The 19,229-nt window shown below is 40.9% G+C and overlaps 1 protein-coding gene across 2 annotated transcripts in view; it reads left to right on the top strand.

Moving 5' to 3' along the window:
- The first annotated feature begins 578 nt into the window (after window positions 1-578).
- slc6a9 (solute carrier family 6 member 9) overlaps window positions 579-19,229 on the top strand; it is a 60,622-nt gene continuing 41,971 nt past the window's right edge. Inside the window, exons 1-2 of one of the 2 annotated variants that reach the window (XM_058641784.1) lie at window positions 579-696; window positions 10,812-11,140. In XM_058641784.1, the coding sequence (XP_058497767.1) occupies window positions 11,111-11,140 (30 nt within the window). In that variant the 5' untranslated portion in view covers window positions 579-696; window positions 10,812-11,110. Of the gene's footprint in view, window positions 697-9,476; window positions 9,612-10,811; window positions 11,141-19,229 lie in introns of those variants that run through there. The other variant, XM_058641782.1, reaches the window with a different exon arrangement.

Raw genomic sequence — 19,229 nt, forward strand, 5'->3', positions numbered from 1 at the left:
TTCGCCATTGTTCGCTTTGAGTCTTATGTTGATGACGTCGCGCTCATGACTCTTCTCTGATCAATCAGTGGCGCGGCAGTCTGTCGACGTCGCATTTTTAGTATCGGCTCAATTCACTTGGAACCTCGCCAGAGCGGGTACTAAAAAAAAAATCCTGCAAAAAACAAAAGAGCCATGCCGAGCCGTGCCGTGCTATGACTTATAGTTGGGAAAGTGACAAATGGCTAATGTTTCTCTTTGTGAAGAACAAACAACGGCAGAAAAATACCAGCTACAACAAACCCACCCAAGTTACATAGTGCAGCTTTAAATTAGTATTACATTTACATAGTCAACAACTGCACTTAACTTAAGAAATCATTGAATTGCACATACACTTAAATTCTGCTTATGTCATTGTTTGTTTTTAGTGCTGATTTCTGACCAGAAACAACTGAACGTTTCTGAGATAGTGCCATATCTTTAAGCACAGTTTGTTTCTCCCCCACCCACCAACACACACACACACACACACGATGCTGACCCCCACTCAATTTGGAGTGAAGGTGGGAGGGGCTTAAAGAAGAAGTCGTTAGTCGGAGTGTGACCCAAGAAGGAAGGAGGGGAAACCTCGGTGAAGTAACTTCTAATAAGTTGATATTAGCGGGAGTGGGAGTTGATACGTGTTCCGCAGACTTCAGTAAACTCGCGTTCCAGGTAAGAATGACAGCGAAGTGACATGAGAGGGAGAGAAAAGGAGTCTTAAAGGTTTGTGTAATAATGATGCTGGTGAGTGGAGCAGGCGCTTTAATGTGATTACGTTAACCTCTTTACGGCGCTCACGGTGAATGAGTGGGCGTGCGCGCGCGCGTGCGTGTGTGTGTGTGGTTAATGGCGACCAGTGTCTCCGTGTCCGTGAATTGGTCACTTAGTGATTAAAGGCAGACGGATTATGGTTGCATCTTTACAGGGGAGAAACACGTGGCAGTGGCAGTGTTTACCCTCCGCCCTCCGTGTTGTGACGCAGGGTCGAGGCTAGCAACAACCACAACAATAATAATACTAATACTAAAAAAGCCCCGTGATGGACGGGCTAACTGTCCAGGTTGTCCCCCGCTTATCGCCCTATGTCAGTTAAGATTGGCACAGCTCCATGACTTTGATTGAATTTAGCAGTGACTACTGGTCAGATACTTGTACTTTTACTCAAGTATCTCTTTAAAGTACTTTATACAAGACTGTTACTGTGTGATATTCAGGAGTTTAGGAGCAACATCTTTGTCACACGTGAAGGAAATGGCTGCTTAGATTGATAGGGAGACTTTATTGATCCCAAAACTGGGGAATTATTGCTGCATAACCACACTCTTATTGTCTCATATAGAATATTATACAAACAGTAGAACCAGTGTTGACCTTGGAGACAGGTTTAATGTCGCTTTGGTTTAATTTGGGTTGTACTGTTCTATTTATGATGATATAAGGGACGTTTGTTTTTGTAAAATGTATTTTATCTGTGTCAATTTATTTTGGCTGGATGACTAGGAAATATGGTTGTGTTTTAGGAATGGAACCTTTGCAAAAAAGCTAATTTTATTGGCTAGGTCGAGGAGAGATGGTGGATTATTTTGTTTAGAACCGAGCTGTAATAGAATCTGTAACTTTGGGGTTACAATTACGAATTTTATAATCGTTTTGAATGTGTTTTTTTTATAATTGAAACACATTATTTGATTTTCCTTTCTTTTGGTGTCTTATAAACCCATGAGGGTTGGGCACATTTTATGATTGACACATGAAGAATAAATCAATCAATATATAGCTCTTTTCAAAGTAGAGTAACAAAGTGATGTACAATAATTGAAACCAAGATTCATCCACATATAGGACTGTGGAAACCATTGTAGGGAACACAAGATAGCCACCCATATGGTCAAATTTCCTGGCCTTTTTTTAGCAGTTCTAAAAAATTTTTTAAATATAATTCTTACCCAAAAGATAAACCATGAACAACGTTTTAGGAAATCAGCTTGTCACTGCTTTCTACTGGCCTGATACTGTCGTCAATTATTCACTTCACGTGGCATTATAGTTAAAAGACAGTGTTGATTAATTAAGAATAGGACGGGCGGGAATGGGCAAAAGTTTATTTACAGTCAACCCACATTTGTAATTGTTGTGATGAATGTCGGATAAGTTCAGACTGAGTTTTGACAGGATTCCTACAATTTTTATTTTGCCATCAAACAGTGAAGGAACTCTTCTGTGCGCTTCACCTGTATTCATGTGACTAAAGCACATTGGTTGCCTGATGGTAAAAGTAGGGTATGTCAACAGAAGATGTGCATGCATGAATGACAGTAACCCAAGTACCCGATGCATGCACACACCAACCCCTTCCCACTTCATCCTTGTCCTCACACAGGAGTGCCTTTCTTTCGTCATCCTACAGGTTTCTGTTTACTTCATAGGCACTGGTCTGGAGGGGAAACAGTTTTGCTAACAGACAGGGACAGCTTAGTCTTCTTATGAGTTACAGAGAAAGACATTGTGCTAATAGTGTTACATTTAGTATGCGTTCATAAGTTTGCAGGTATTATTATTCATGGCTTTAAGATAAGTAACTGCCCGCCGTTGTTGAACTTCAAAACAGATGTACTTTATTGTTCCCACAGGGAAATTCCAACAGCTGCAGCACAACAGACACAGCAAACACAACAGAGGACACACTGTTCAATACAGATAACATTTTCAGAAGAATCGTGTTATAAAATCTACCAAAATCAAGCAAGACGGGAACAAATGACTGATAATTAATTTAACAACGATGTAAAACTGTATTGTCTCTTTAAAAATCAACAAGAGCCCATGATATTCAAACTATCAAATGAGTTCACACAATGCTGATTTAGCCTACTCCGTACACCAGTGTTAAGGACTCAGGTCGCCCTGGCGACACAGCCCTGTGCTGCACACAGGAAGAGATTTGTTTTTTTTGTCAAGACTGATGGAGGCAAGGGCAAAATTGTTGGAGTGTAACTGGAAACACAAAGAAGCACCCTAGAGAAGTTTAGAAGTCAATATTACTGCTCAAGTAACTTAACCAGACTGGGTTGGGTATCCGTGTCATAACAGCAACTTAACTATTTTTGTTTATGTATCTGAACCTTGTAGCTGTTTTCAGAGTTGAGCTGTAGAGCATGTCCAGGACATCAGGTCAGGACATTACGTGGAGAGTGCTGTTTGTGTGAGAGTAATTCAGGGTTATTCAGACTGGCAGAAATGTTTCCAGAACTTGTATAATGGTCCCTCACATGAGCTCACGTTGTTATTATCCTAAAATAAAAAAAGAATTCAGTAAATGTCTGAGAAGCCACCTGTGTCACATTTGTAATACAGAGTCAGATATTGGCTATGATGGAATTTTCCCCTTGTGTTGCATCAGACACAGTAGGTCCCAGTTATTCCACAGTTTTTTTTTGGTGAAGGCTTAGTCCAAACAAGCCTGGACATCTGGAATGTCCAAACACTGTGGGAAGAGACCACAAGAGCAAAAGTGATTTTCACAGTAATACTGTCACATTAATTTGACTCTTTGACGTCTCCAACTGAGAACGTATTGACGTTGGTGCTATGTTTAATCTCCCTGTGAACAGAGAAGAGCAAGAGCTGTGAAAGACTATGCCTCTATGCTCTGACCACCAGGGGGCCCTATAGCATAGTTAAGCTGAAGGTTTAATGAGTGTAGCAGTATTTGGTGCGAGCATCTCCAAGATGCTTCAGCAGTGAATCACCAGGTTGGATTTGACCACAGCCTGTGCTTCCATCAGAAGTCTGCCAGCTGTGTGGAAAACTACTCAGGCTGTCCTGCATCTCTGCCTGTAAGGCCTGACATGATGCAACACTAGTGCGATCTTTCTTGTGTTGTGAGAGACACATGAAGCATGAATACTATACAAATCCTGTCCCTTGTGATGTCAATTGTGTCGTTTATCTGGGAGTATTTTGCTGTAATACAGTGAATAAATGTATTAGGCAAGCAAGACGAGTAATTCCTGTCCTTGAAGATGAAGGTGTGTGAGAAATTCAAGTGTTTGTACAGTTGGCAGCTCTGTGTGCTGTTGACCAAGTACAGGTGTTTTTCCGTGGAATACATTTCTACATTTCCTGGGGAAAGTACATGTTAATTAATGATATATTAATACATTTAATTTAATTGCTTCAGCTCCAGGGCCCTGGTAAACACTATTTCTGCATCAGTGCTGTACTTTTGTCGTGTGTTTCCAGGTCCTTAAAACAATGTTTTTCAATCGTTACAGTATATGTGATGAAAATGTGTTATTTTTGTTTAACTGGGGAAAAAGTGTGAATTTAATGACTGCCATGTGATATGTGATGTTGTGCGGATTGATAGTCAAATATTGAAATTTCCGATACTGAATATGTAAACTTTGGTATCGATACTCACACACAGCTTTTAAAGGCAATGCATCGACTCTTACAGCATTTGTAAAAATGGTAATAAGAGCACGCTTATCACACACTTCGCTAAAGTGCATCACATTCAGATTTATCAGTTTTTGGCAGCCTACCTATTTGACATAGTTCAGTTATTCATCAGAAAATATGCACATGTGTGATTAATTGATTTATTAATTAAAAGTCAGAGCATAGTCCTCCTTAAGTATATATCCATATACATATATTGATTTCATCACAAATTAAATGAATGGCCAAACTGAATATTTGAACACACATTCATCCACATGCATCAATTTTAAAATGTGTAGGATTTTGGTTAAATTGTCTTCATTCTTCACTGATATTTTTCCAAGAATGATTAGGTAAGATTATGGATTATGGATTATGACAAGAGTACTGTTAAAGTACCATATCAATAAAAATGGTGTTAAAATCATATTGATACCTGTTCCTACTCTGGACCCGTTTGTAGGCCAGTGTGTTCATTAATTTAAAAAAAGATTAGAGAGTTTGTCCGACAGATTAGTAGATCGTGCGGATTTGATACGTCATGACGTGCAGTTCTTTGACATGACAGGTCATGTACCCATAAAGGGGCCCCTGTCCAAGAAAGACACTTTAGATAGTGGTTAATGTATTACTGGAAAACTGGAAAACCAACATTAAGACTTAAGGTAAGGTGTAAGGCCACCATGTGCTGCCAGACGAGCTACAGTCTGGACCATGGGTTGTAAATGCACGTAGCCTTTTGGTTTGAAAAGTGAAGCCTACTTCTCACTTGATTTTATAACACCAGAAGAAGTGAAAGAAGATGAGAAGTTAAAAGTCCCTTTTAACTTGTGACTCTAAAGGCCACAGGAAGTACTTCACATCATTTTCATACTAATTCAGTCCATGACCAGTTATGCACACTGACCTTTGTCCTTTCATTTGACCTCCTGTCCCACTTCTATAGTTCAAATTAAGGTCAGAAAGGCTGTCAGTCATCTTCACTTGAGAATTATCTGTTTTCTTTTTCTTTTTTCAATATCAGAGCTCGAGAAATCACAATTGCTTTAGCAGGATTTGAGCAATGACTTCAGGGTGAAGTGACATTGGTGTCATACTCATCCTGATAATGTTAGACACTCGTTGTTTCATCAAGTCAATGTGTCATGGTGTCACTGTCATCTGTCACATACCCTACACCCTTTGACCCTAGAGACGCGGAGATCCATGGGCAGACGAGACAATGTGTGTGTCCACATAGAAAGTGTTTCAGCTGTCATTTTCAGTCGACTGCCTCATATTTGTGTGACTGAACAGATGTGATGCTCTCAGGCCACTTAATGGCTCAGCTGCATTTGCCCACGCTGTTTGCCAGTAAATGCAGCCCAAAGCGTATTCTTACAGCAAAGTTGTTTTCGTTACAACCTTGGTTACCTACAATTCAATATAGTGCCTGAATGCATGTACAACAAAGATGGGAGTTTGCTGTGCTGTTGCTGATGATTTGCCCATATGTTGCCCGCGCTACACCTTTTGTGCACATGGGAGTCAGGTTGTGCTTGATCTTGATTTGTGCTGCACTAAGGTGTGAGCAATTACATCTCTTTGATTTGAATGCCTGCAAGACATTAATGGCAGTGCATTTAGTATATGAATAGTTGTGAAAAGAATGAAAAAGCGGCGTTATAAAGAAAAGTCTGATCCCTCTCTTGTCTCCATGTGAGGTGCTTTTCAATGTTACAGAAATGGTCTGACACCCCCCTGCAGTCTGACAAGCTGCATGCTAACTTTGGTATGAAAACATTCTCATGGTGGTGGTTGGAAACATGCAGGACAGGCATTTAGTTACATAGTTTAGTGGGGTTTTAGTTTAACCTGTTGGTGGTGCGAAAATTTGGTAACTAGAAGAAATTCCCGGATTGTGTCAAACCGTCCACCAAGACTCCTCAGTGTCCCTCAGTGTCCACTTGTAACAGTTGTTTTTAAAGCAATCCTGGATCTGGATCAGCACCAAAATCTATAATAATAATTATCTCTTCCGAGGGCCACAACCAACATCTTCAGACAATGTCATTAAAATCACTTTTTTTGTGCTGCTCACAGACAAATCTGGCCATAAACATAACCTACTTGGCAGAGGAAAATGGAGGAAAGTGCACCTCATAGGAATGTTGTTAGTTATTCATGGTACTGGACAAATTGAATTGTTGATGTGATGAATGGCACGAGATGAAAAGTCAGAGGATTATTATAGGAGGGGAGGCGAGGGGAGCATGAATGTGTTGACAAAATGTCTTGGTGATCCGATCTGGTCGTGCTTCAGGATTTGTTGTGAAATATACTGTAGGTAGGATTGCCTAACTGCGGTATACACAGCACAGTTAGGATTTATCCTTTAGCCTTTGATGATTTTTTTCAATAGTTCATCTGAACATCCTCTTTTGATCATTTCCCGTCACAAAATGGATACAGGAGGGGCACTTTATGGCATAATTCAGCTTTGTTGCCCAAGCTTAGTTGACTTTGGAGGTTTGGTCATTTCATGTTACAGTAATTTTGAAAATTGCCTTAGACATGAATTCCTGGAACTTATAATTTTAAATTAAACACTTCTGTTTTTATGAACCATCTGTGACGACTCATCTTTCCTGGTACATCTTCCAACACCTACTTCCCCTTTTTTAAGAAAGTCATAGCTTGTTCACTCATTTATTTAAAACTAAAATAACGTTTGCTTGCATTTGTATTTGTTTGTTTTTATATGACATTATCCAACGGTGAAATCTGATCTGGTTTTCTTGGATTGTTGGTGTGTTGCCTAATTTATTCTCGACAATCTGATATGCATAGTTTGTTCAGATAGTTCAGAGATATGGAAGCAGATTGTAATAGTGGCAAATCATCAATCTGCGTTGAAGCTGTAGTGTGTAATGTTTAAATACAAACACATTTTTATTCGTTTTAAACTTGTCAAACAAAATGGTGATTAAGGCGATCGACTCAACACAACTCTCTCTCCGTTTCTCAGTACGACGGTGTTTTGTTTTACCGTCACCTGGTGCCATTACCTTACTCAATGCACAGTGATGGGTTTAGCTTCACAGCTGATGGGGTAAATTGAGCCCAATCAGAGCTCAGAAACCTCTGATTGGGGTAAAAGTCAATGTCATTGCTCACCTCCTTGGCTGCATGTGTGTCACAAAGCTGCAGCAGTAGAATGGTTGTCTTCTCACACAGCAGCGTCTCTGTCTCTCATTGCAGAAGCTCATTTCATGTCTGTGTTTACTTCCAGCTGGTTGTTTTCATGCTGTGGATTTTCAAAAAGAGCAATGAAGCAAATATGGGAAGTGAATTAATTCCAACCTAACGTATAGAAGTATATTAATATGGAGATCGAAATAAAAGTTACTGAATGTGAGTTGAAGGAAAATTATTTATATGTATATTATTTAAATTTAATTGATCAAAATTATCAACACAGGGAAGAGCGAATAAAATCCTCGCCAGTGGCTCAGAGCACTGAGGCTAAATGCTGCCTCAGCAAGTTCTGCACAGATTTGGTGTTTTCATCATCTCACTTCGTTTCCAACCAAGTGCCCCTGGCATGCCACCAGAGAGGAGTGGTGTGTGCAACAAAAGGGGAAGCATAAAGTGGGCAAGGTTCAGTTTTTAGCTGGACATTTTTCTAATAACTGTGGACGGGCTTTGTGTGAGAATGAAAAATACCCACAAAAATTGCTCTGGATATTTTTCCTGCCAGCTCCCTCATCAAAGTCAGCGAGAGTCCTGCCTGCTGCAGACTCGATCCAGACTCCACTCTAATCTAACCCTGACACTCTGGATGTTTCACAAATTGTCCTTAACCTTAACATTAACCATAGCCACTTAAGGTTACGGTGGGAGATTTTCTGGAGCATTTTTGACTGTATAGCTTAAAATCCTCTTCGCAACTTGATTGTAATGATTTAATGAATGGATCGTCACAAAAATGGAAAATTTCAAGTCACCTGTGGAGCGGACAAAAACACCGTTCAATCATATTGAACGGCCCAAACAAATTGAGGCTCTACAAACCCTAAACCCTAAATGTAACACCATTCAAATCTTCGCCAAAACTTAACCAGTTCCTGAGAAAGTTTTTGCCTCATTAAGACCAGGTCTTAGTCTCCATGAGGACTACTGGTCCTGACAAAGTCAGTATGTCTGTGGGTTATGTGTGGTGTGGACTTTGTGGTGTAGACACAGGCAGATTAGAACATACTATATACTATGTCATACATCTTCTTGGTATTTGTTTTAGTATAAAGCTGTTTCTTTTGACTCACGCTGTGTGGTTCTTATAAACTGGGCCCCAGGAGTGCACTTTGATCCCTGCACTGTGCTACAGGTTAATCTGATAATGGGCAGCACAAACAAGGTGGTGAAATTTTCTTAAAAACCGAGGCTTTGTAAGCAGTTTCGGTTTTGACCCTGCTTTCCTTTTTATCCTCGTCTGACTACTGTGGGGTCAGGACACGTGTTTGTGTGTGTGTTTGTGTGGGTTCCATCTGCGCTCCTCTCTGTACTGAAGAAAATGCTTTGAATTGTCAGAAGCACGGTCCCACTGTTCATGCCCCGAATCATACACAAAAGAAATCTGTTTTCAAAAGCTGCTTCACCTCCTGACAGTGGGTTCAGTTTTAAACAGCGCTCCAATTTGCCGTTTTGCATTCCTCATTAAATAATAAGATATTTAAAGCCAAATGCCAGAAAGTGTGTCTCATTTAAGAAGCTGGAACTGGAAGTCCTGCAGCAGGAATTGCAAAGAGCCCTAAAAAAAATCCGAAACACAAACTAATTACTGATTTACCTCGGCCTGGATAGTGATTGTCAAAGTGCGGGAACATCCTTCCTCAGAGCCAACAGATGGGGTGTTGGCTCTGTGTGATGTGACCTCTTGCTGCCACTCCTCCTGGGGTTGTCCAATGGGCTTGGCTTACTTCTTGCCTTGTGTACATACATTAGTAGAGTAGCTAGTGGGATGGAGCCAGAGCTCAATGACTTGGTTATTGACTTCACTCTTCACACCAGTTAGTGTCTCACTGTGCTGAGGCTTTGTCTGATGTAGAAGTTGGTCTTTATCATATTTTTTTTTCCCACCTTCAGACATTTTATTCTGGATGGTAAGGTTCAGTTTTTACCAGTTTTTGTTTCTTGTCATCTTTTTTTGTTTGTCTGTGTGTGGCATGTTGTGTGAATTAATCTTCTTTGAATGTGTGTAATCTGTGTGTACCTTTTATAAATGGTGGATGTGTTTGGTCACTGTGGTCCTCCTTCAGCTCAGGGGCTTTTAGTGCACTGTCCAGGATGATGTCCTACATAACGTCTTGAGCTATAATGTAATGTAACAATGTGTGTCTTTAGAAATGCTCTCTTTGTATTATAAAACGAAGCAACTGTCTGTCGGAAAATTTGCTGATAAACTAGGGAACCAACCTTTCTTTCGTTTCCAACTTTTCCACCATTAAGATTTATTTATGATTATCGATGGTAATGCCAAAACGTTGTGGAAATGATTATAGATTAAAACAAATGAGTCAAAGAAACCACACATATAACCAGTTCTTTTCATCTCAGTTTCAACTTATAAACATCTTTTAAATCTTTAATTGTATTGCAATTATGATTATGTTTTATTTCCTAACGTCCCATAAATTGATATTGTTTGCATCAACACCAAGACACCAGAATATTGTGTTCTTTCCCTTTTTTTTCTCCGGGTACATCGGCACTGATCATTTGTGAAAAATTGTTCCTGCTGTTTAAATCGATCATGTAAAATGTTCACTGGACGAAAACCTGGACGTGTGAAGCCAGTGTCAACATTTCACAAGCTTCTCATTCAATCTGAAGTTGTTTTTTTCCTGCTAATTTTCTCTAAATCCAGGCTGTTTTTGTTTTTTTTGCATGGTCTTTTCCCAGTTTGGCTTTCCTCAGAGTAGTCAATGGGCAGTCTAAACGTTCCCCTAACAGTTAATCTCTTAACACAAAAGGGTACATTGTTATGGCAGCTGCTTTGCTACGAAATGCAAATCTGTTACTACTTGTTTTCTAAACTCTTTTTCCTGCACCTTCTCTTTAAAAGATTTCTTTACAGTTTAAACTCAATCTGGTAATTTATTAAACCCTTGCAGAGTGCTAATTTTGTGTTTTTTTATATTTAACCTCAAAAAGCAGGTAATGTACCAGGACTGAGGAATTGTTTTGAACGTGGCCCAAGTAACTAAAATTTGCTGCCTTGACCCCCCCCCCCCCCTCCCCCCCCCCCCTCTCCCGCTCTACCCCCCCCTTCCCTCCTTCCCTGTCACATGTTCTTTTCACAGCATAGAAAAGTTTCTGGATTAGGGGAGAACTGACACAAAGCGGCGACGCCACTCCAGCTACACTCACAACAACGCACAGGAGGCGAGAGGGGGGACCGAGATAGAGAGCGCGACGCACCGGGGTGAAGACACTCGAGCGAACTTCAGCCACCTGAGACGACTTCTGACTCTCACAACCATCCGAGAGAGAGAGAGAGACAGAGAGAGAAGAAGAGAGGGAGCGAGAGAGGGGGCGACAGAGAGAGCGAGAGATTCAACAGCAGAGAGGCAGAGGATCTTTGCAGACAAGGTCCTGAAGGATGGAGGAGAAACAGTTTTCTGGGATCCTGGTGAGTTAATCTTTTGTTTAGTGAACACACACACACACACACACACACACACACACACTTACTCCATATGGATAAAGCAGTAACACACAAATGAATAAACGCGCAAGGCACAACTCTGACTCCGCCGCTGGGATGGAGCTCTCCAGAGCCACCACCAGTTGAGTCACACACTGCCTCCCCTTTTACCCAGTTGGAGCACATGAGGCCAGGTGGCTTTCCTTATCCCCCCCCCCCCTCCATTTTAGAGGATTTAACAGACACTATTTTAAAGCTTTTATCTATTTTTCTTTTTCTATTTCCACAAATTTCAGTCGGCGAAGGGTGTTGTGTTTTTTTCGACCACATGACATTTGTTGAGACAGAGCTGTCCTCACCTGGCATTCCCCAAGATGACACAGTTCATGAATCATCAACTAAACCTTGTCCCAAAACAATGTTCCAAAGTCTGTCTTTTACTTTAAAAAAAACAACAAAAAAAACACATTGAGACTTTCCACTCATTCTGCCAATTTAGCTGATCTTTGCAGCCCTGGTAACAGTTAACCGGTTTTCAGTGTCTCTTTTGGCTGCAGATGTCAGGCCTCGGCTGTTACTAAGCTTTAAATAGATAGATTTGGCATTTCTCTCTCTCTCTCTCTCTCTCTCTCTCTCTCTCTCTCTCTCTCCCTTCACTTCGCCTTGACACAGTGATAAACACAAAGTCCGACTCAAACTCTCTTCTGACATTCTCGGTCATTTGAAGCTTTGCTTCTCCTCCCAGATGACATTTTTTTTTCTCTACAATGTCCTTTCAAGATGCTCATCCACGTTTAAAATGCCTACGTCTGAACTTGAAGGGGGAGGTCGTTATCAGTCTCGCTGGCTGCTCTCTCTCCTTCCACACGACATTTGAAGGTGTCTGGAGAAAGGAAATTTGATTCTCCTCCTCAGAACTGTGTGTTGTCTGTCATGGTTGAGTTTTCAACTAAGTTTTAACAATGTTTGGGATAAACTCTGTTGCCATGTCGTGCAGCCCTAGTTTGAGTATTGAATCGTGTTACTCTGTGCATTCATGAGGTGCTTTGCAACAGAAAGTATCTTCCCTCACAATAAGCATCATTTCTTAGACGTTAAAGTTCAGATTTGTATTTAAAATTAAAAATATGGCCCCGTTTTAAAGGCTGCATAAAAAGGGCAGAGTTCAAATCATGCCATGCCACTGAACCAGCTGTGTGGCAGGGAAAAGGCAACAGCTCTATTGCATTATTAGTTTGCGGTGATATCTCAGTCTCAGTCGACCACAGCGTCCTCTTATCATTGTTAGAAATGATTGCTTATTTCATTTGGCTCAAGGTTTCCCAGCAGCTAGCGAAGACTGTTTGTTCTGGAACTGTGAAAGTTTCTGGTCTCTCTCCAAAACTCACTAACTCCTCGTTCCAGGTCAGTAAACTTGATTTGGGGCGAAGGATACAGAAATAAAAAGGTGTATGCACTTAGGGCTTTTCGTAGTCGGTAGAAATTACATTTAGTTAACAACAACTTCACATTTGTGTGTGCAAAGGCAGTAAAGGCCAGATTTTTGACTTGAGAAGTGACTGTTTTTTAAAAGGCACACACAAGAAAGTTTTATCTTTGATGGTAAAAGTGGTGCAGAGCAAACAGAGACTTTAGAACAACAACAGCCACCCATTCACACTTACAACTTGCCCTTTGTGACTGGTCAGTTCTCATGGCTGAGACTGTTGTCTTTGCCTGTGGTGGTAGACGGTGATGTCAGCTTAGAGACATCAACAAAGAATGAAAGTGTGTGTGTGTGAGAGAAAGTGTGATAACAATGGTTTATAGCATGTTATAGCTGATTAACCGCTCACTGCCCCAGGGGGGAAAAAGTCATATCATGAAAAACAGTGAAACAATACTGAACAATGTTTTATCAATGACTGCAGGTGGCAGCAGTTACAGGTGCAAAAAAATTATGTGTATTTCCATACTTTTAATACTTTTAATGTATTAACACATGGTGGCAGCAGCAGCAGGCCATTGGTTTATTGGTTGGTAGGTAGGTAGATAAAATCTATTCATAAGTATCCCATAGCTCACACTGGATTAACAATACATATAAACACATAACAATACATCCAACCAGCAATAAAACTATACAAGTTTAAGTCACTGGCTTAAAAACATCGGATAAGGCAGAGAGGACAGACACAAAGTCACTAAAAACACTGATCACGGTTTATAGTGTTCCTTGAATGCATCTCGTTGCTGCTACTCTAATAATTCCTTAGAGTTTGTCCTCCTTAAAAAAGCCCCAGATCGACAATAGTGATTTGATCGAACACTGTGCCAACATCCATATTGAAAAATGCTGGTCTTTTGTTTTGTGTACGTACAATATCCAACTTTAAACTAACCTTAACATAGTCTTGTGTGTGTGGGCCGCCACAAATGATCTACTTAAGTAAAAAATATGCCCCTTTCTGTTGTGTTTCCTCAACACCATGCTACCTTGTTTTGTGGCTCCCTGCCCTTTCTTTACGGTCTGGTTAAATTTATTTATGTTGGTCCAGATGGCTGGTGGATGGACACATCAATGTAAATCTTGTGACACACAAAGCGCTTGCTTCCTGCTACTGCTTGGCTCGGCTGGTAACCTTCTGCCCGGGACCCTTTCTGTCCAAACGTGGCTTCCTTGCTCATTCATGGCATTCAAAGGGAGCCCCTTCCCCTCAATCTTCCTACGTTGTCTTTGACTGCCCTGGAAGCCGCCACTTCCACTGAGCGGATGAGCAGATGGTGCCCTGGCACAAGCTTGTACCGATGGCTGTCCCTTTGTTTTTACTCCTTAGTTACTTCTTTTGCACTTGTTGTCTTTAAAATGTCTGATATGTGGACGTATGGATGGGGATGTAAGAGGAGAAGGAGGAGTTGGACCGAGGTTTTGCTCATTTGTCTGCTGAGCGCCACATTCATGCGCCTGGCTGTTGTAGACCACCGCTGCCCCTCCATCACTGTTAAGGCCAAATGGAGGGACAAGGTCACCTAAAACTGGCGTGTCATCAAAGCTCAGCACCGACAAAGGTTTTCCACCCACAGTTTGAAAGAGTGTTGAAATGAAATGTTAATTAACATTGCCATTTGTAGGCAACGTCCACTTAAACCCTACGATACCTGATTATTTTGCATTTTCTCTGGATTCGCCTTTATCAACACTTCTCAAAAGTGGCTCTACTCCTGTGTGTTAGGCAGTTACACTATTACCACTACTGTTAATTATTTTGTCCTTAAGAGTCTATTTACGTGTAGCGGGTCATAGCAGGTCACATTTAAAGGAATATGCAGCGAGTAGGGAGAGAACTTGCTGCCATGTTTGCAGTTTGACTGCTAATTTTTACTTAAACAAAGCAGATCCAGTACTAAAAGAAACTTATTTTACACCATTGTTTGATTGTATTAACATAAGTAATATAGTAATGTTATGCATGTAACTAAGCATAACCCTATTTTTACTTTTAAAGCAGTAATGTTTTCTTACACTTCCTAAGTGCTTATCATTTATGACATGGCGGTACAGACTCTGTTCATTTTAGTTTAATTATAGTTAATCACTAATACACAATGCAGCTCTGCAGGCTGAGGTGTCGAGTCGACATTAGTAAAGAAAAGATCAGAATTTGTTTGCTTTCATTTTAAGTGATAGAATCCCATTTCTCTTCAAGGTTTTTGTGTTTAGTATTGATTAACCACAGAAGTGTGACTTGCAAGGTTGAGATGGCTCCACAACCATGTGCACCCTCACAGTGTGGAGCCTCTGTGTGTTTGTGAAAGTGTGTGGGTAGATGTCAGATATGGGTTGTGTCTGTGTGTGTGTGTGTGTGTGTGTGCTCATTGCATTTCCCAGAGGTTGTGTAGCTCGTGTGCTGTAAGCTGTGAAGTGGAAACCAAATAGAAAGAAATACTGGAACCCAAAGCCACAATCTCCCCAAGGTTATATACACACACGTGTGTGTGTACACATACACATGCATGGGCACACACACACACACACACACACACACAGAAACACAACAGATGCACTTGCACATAAGCTTCACATATTAGAAAACTACAGATGCACACAAACATAGATTTCTGTGCTCGCAGCAAATTGATGAACCAGAATTGATGTTTGATGATTAGAGTAAGTCATATTCTCCAACCTTTTTAAAATAATAAATATGCAATCTGGTACGAGGCGGTGAATTTTGCCCTGAAACTGTGATAAAACGGTGCAGCTCTAAATTGGTGAGCGCAGGTGACCGGGCGAAAAGTCAGACATGATTTCTGTTTGTGATTTCACCCTCTGACTGACTGACTGGAATGAATGAAAAGGAAGAGAAAAAAAAAAAGTGGCGGTTCGAGGGCAGGGGCATTGCCCACTGTCAGCTCAACGGCAGCCACTGTGGTGAACGTATAATTGAGGGGCAAGGGCAACAAATGCCAAACACGTCCACTGCTGGGCACTCTTTAAAAGGTAACCCACCACGGACCAACCCCCCGTGTATGCACACAAACACACACATATGCACAACAAGGAGGAGGGGAAAAAAGGAGCCCATTGTGTTTTTGGGTCTTTTTAAATTTCATTTGGAAAAACCACTCAGGCTGAAAATGTAGTTTTTTTCCCTCTGATTTTCTTCCTCTCCCCTTCTTTTTCTGGTTTAATGGCTCTCCCTCCCTCCAGTTCCACAATAAAGGACAGGCAAGTTAGAAAAGGGGACGTTACACTCTTCCTCCCTTGTCCTGTGAAGTCAGTGAAATTATGGACAGGGCTCTGACATTGTGTCCGCACAACGGCACTCTTAAATCTTCCCCCGGTTTTCTTTTAGTATTATTATCATTTTCAACAGTTTCCAATTGAACTCTTTTCAAAGGCCCTTTCAGAACCATATTTAGGTAATTTGTTGCGCTTGAACCCAACCTGCTCCCTGGCTCTGTTTGTGCATGTGCGTTTTGAATTGCAGCTATAGGCCTGGGACGAGGTGGGGTTTGCTTTTCTCAGGGCTTTCTCCTGCTCTGTCTCTCACACACACACACACACACACCTCCCCTGTGTTATTTATCACTTTTCCTACCCTCACTGTTTCCTCTGTGCTTTATCCCCTTTCAGTCATGAAATCTGTGACATTTCTTGTATACGACGTTCCATGTTGACTGGACGGATCTTTGGCTGTTTTAAAATCATGTCATCAAGCGACTTTTAAAGATCAACAAATGTACACAGGAAGTCATTCTATGTACATCAGGACCGATGGAGGCAACAGTAGTGTTGCGCTAGTAAAGCGAGATGGCTAAACAGGCTGACTGAAAACATAAATAAGTGCACATGCAGTTTCAAAATGGAGTTGTCTTACTTAAAAATTAAAAATGGGATAAATGTTCAGCACCCGCCCACCCCTGTGTACCGTTGTGTATACACACAAGCGCTCCCTCAGTCAGGTCTGATAGTATTACTTGACAGAGGACGCTGTGCTGTGTCTTGTTTGTCCTCGCAGCTTGATAGTGAATCATCTACAGTGCTGTGTGTGGACTCACCCCCGCCACATTAACCCCAGTATAGTTGTTTCCAGTAATGTCCTATTGTAGTTACATCACACCAGTTACATCACTTTGTTTGTGTCTGTCCATCAACTTTTTGCTGTTTTGCTGGCATGCGGTTAATATGTAGTGAAAGTCATTTTCCGTAAGTTTGGTTTATTTAACTGTAGCGCTTGTACCATAACATTTAAAAGGAAGATGAGATGAGATTTATGGCTTAGTCGAAGGCTACGGAAAACATTTTTTAACGGTGATTAAACACGTGTACAAACATACTACAAACTGGACTCAGCACTGCGGTTGTATGCTAATAATAATAACAATAATTATAATAATACTTGTAATTATAATGCTAATAGATCTTAGTTGCATGATACACCATTAAAAAAACATCACAAATGGCTGTAACAGATTTTTAGACAAAAATTAGACAAATGAATCATTCAATTATTAATGGTTTTAGATTAATTTCACTTTTATTTTCATTGCATTCAGTCTTGAAATATTTAAAAAAGGTCCTGCATCACTGAGGATATACTCTAACGGAAACTGAACGGAATATAAATGATAAATTCAATGTCTCCATCCACACGAAACCCTCCAGAGGGACTCAGAAAGGTGTAGCACATGTGCCAGGCCTGCACACCATAAAACGGAGAAGAAGATGTTATACACAATGCAATGAATATATAATCACAGAAACTGAGAAACATAATGGAGTGTATTGTAAAGCGAACAGACCAAACCCTAGCGACTTTCTGGCATAACCCTAACTGACTGCAGCATGAGTGAGCTCCATTTAGCTGTGTTTACTGCGGGCGGAGAGAGAAACACTGTGACCACACAGACAAGAACGAGCTGTGGACGTGCAGTGCAGCTGACCGTGTGCAGAACATTCACTCATCTGCTCATACAAGTAAAAATAGTGTCCGTGAAACTAGGTTTTGTTTTCTCCTCCCCCTTTTTTTTTTAGTCTTCGACACTTATTGTTTTCGCCGCTCCTGTGTCTGAGGTCGCCGAGGACGTGTTCTAGCGTCTTTTCTCCAAACAAACGAGTATGATGATGATGATGACGACAAAGACAACGAAGATAGCGAGTCAGCACATGAGAGACGTGGGACCGTGACATCATCGTTAGCGTATTCGTTGTCTACACGGAAAACACAAAGGCCCATATAATAATAAAAAAAAAAGTATGCGTATTCGTTAACACCTATTCTGCCTGCACTGCAAATTATACGGAGAAAGAACTTGAGCTCCTTTCATGCTTGATGCTGACACCTCAGAAATATTCATTTCAAAGGGTCGTTTGCGTTTGAACATCCTGCTCCCACCTGAACCAGGGAGGAGAGAACCATCCATCGCACTCTGCTGTCTGACCTCAATGTAGAGTAAAAAAATACTTAATGGATCATTTAATCTGGGTCAACACATGATCGTTAATCAGCAGACATACATGTTCTAGTTTTCATGGCAATGTGGAGATGATGTTGTTTTTCTGACTCCCTGTTTGAAATTTGAGTTTGAAGGGTTTTTTTTGAATCCGCAGCAAGTTGCGCTTCGCAGGAACTGGTGTGTTTAAAAAAAAAAATAAAATAAAAATAAATAAATAATGACAAAAAAACCCATAATTTTCAGTCTAAGTCAAATTGGACCTTCAGAGTGTTTCCTAAAATACTGCATGCAAGTATAATTTTTATAACATGTTTAACTGGTTTGAGTGAATCTTCAAATATCTGACATTGGGCACAGTAATTATACGAACTAATTAGAGGTTTTTAGTGCGAACATTTTTGGTCACATCATGAATCTGTAATTTGCACATAGGTAGTGTTACATCACTTCTTCCTGTGCTGTCTAAAGATTGTAGGCAAAAGCCAAATGAGGTTGAGTGGAAAAGTTTGGACTTTGTTGCGTCTTTTAACCGAATGATGACGGCACATTTCATCTCGCCCTCTGTCTCTGTTTTTCTCTTGTTCTCTCTTGTCACATTTCAAGCTTAAACAGTGACTTCTGCCATGTGAGGCCAACTTCAGTCACATGTTCCTCACTTTCATCCCCAGCAATGGTCCCATATGTTTGTCAAAATGTGTATATGTGCTTTTTCCGGCCCGATTTGTTCCTATGCCTTCTCTCCAATGAGCCCACATTCTCCCAGAGGGTCCGAGCCGAAGCCTCACGCTATTTATACAGACTGAACAGCTGGGGCCCTCCCAGCCAAAGCAGTGAGGGATGAGGGTCGGGGGATGGGAAATTATCATGTAAACTTCAGATTAAACCAAGCGTTAGAAATGTCTCTCTGCTCTCTGGTTGTTGTTGTTTTTTTTTTTTAACCCTCTTGTCTTCCTCTTCATCATTTGTCTGTCTCTCTTCTGGGTGTCCAGTGTGTCCCGGTGAGTTCTTAGGCACTTCAGGTCAGCCACACTGAATCTCATTTCCTCTTCTATCCCTTCTTTTTCATTTCTATTTCTTTATTATTCTCTCTGCTGCCTCCTGTTTTTCCTTTCCTGAAACACCACCCCCCCCACTT

The sequence above is a fragment of the Solea solea genome, chromosome 1 (genome assembly GCF_958295425.1).
Source record: "Solea solea chromosome 1, fSolSol10.1, whole genome shotgun sequence".
Classification (NCBI taxonomy): Eukaryota; Metazoa; Chordata; class Actinopteri; order Pleuronectiformes; family Soleidae; genus Solea; species Solea solea.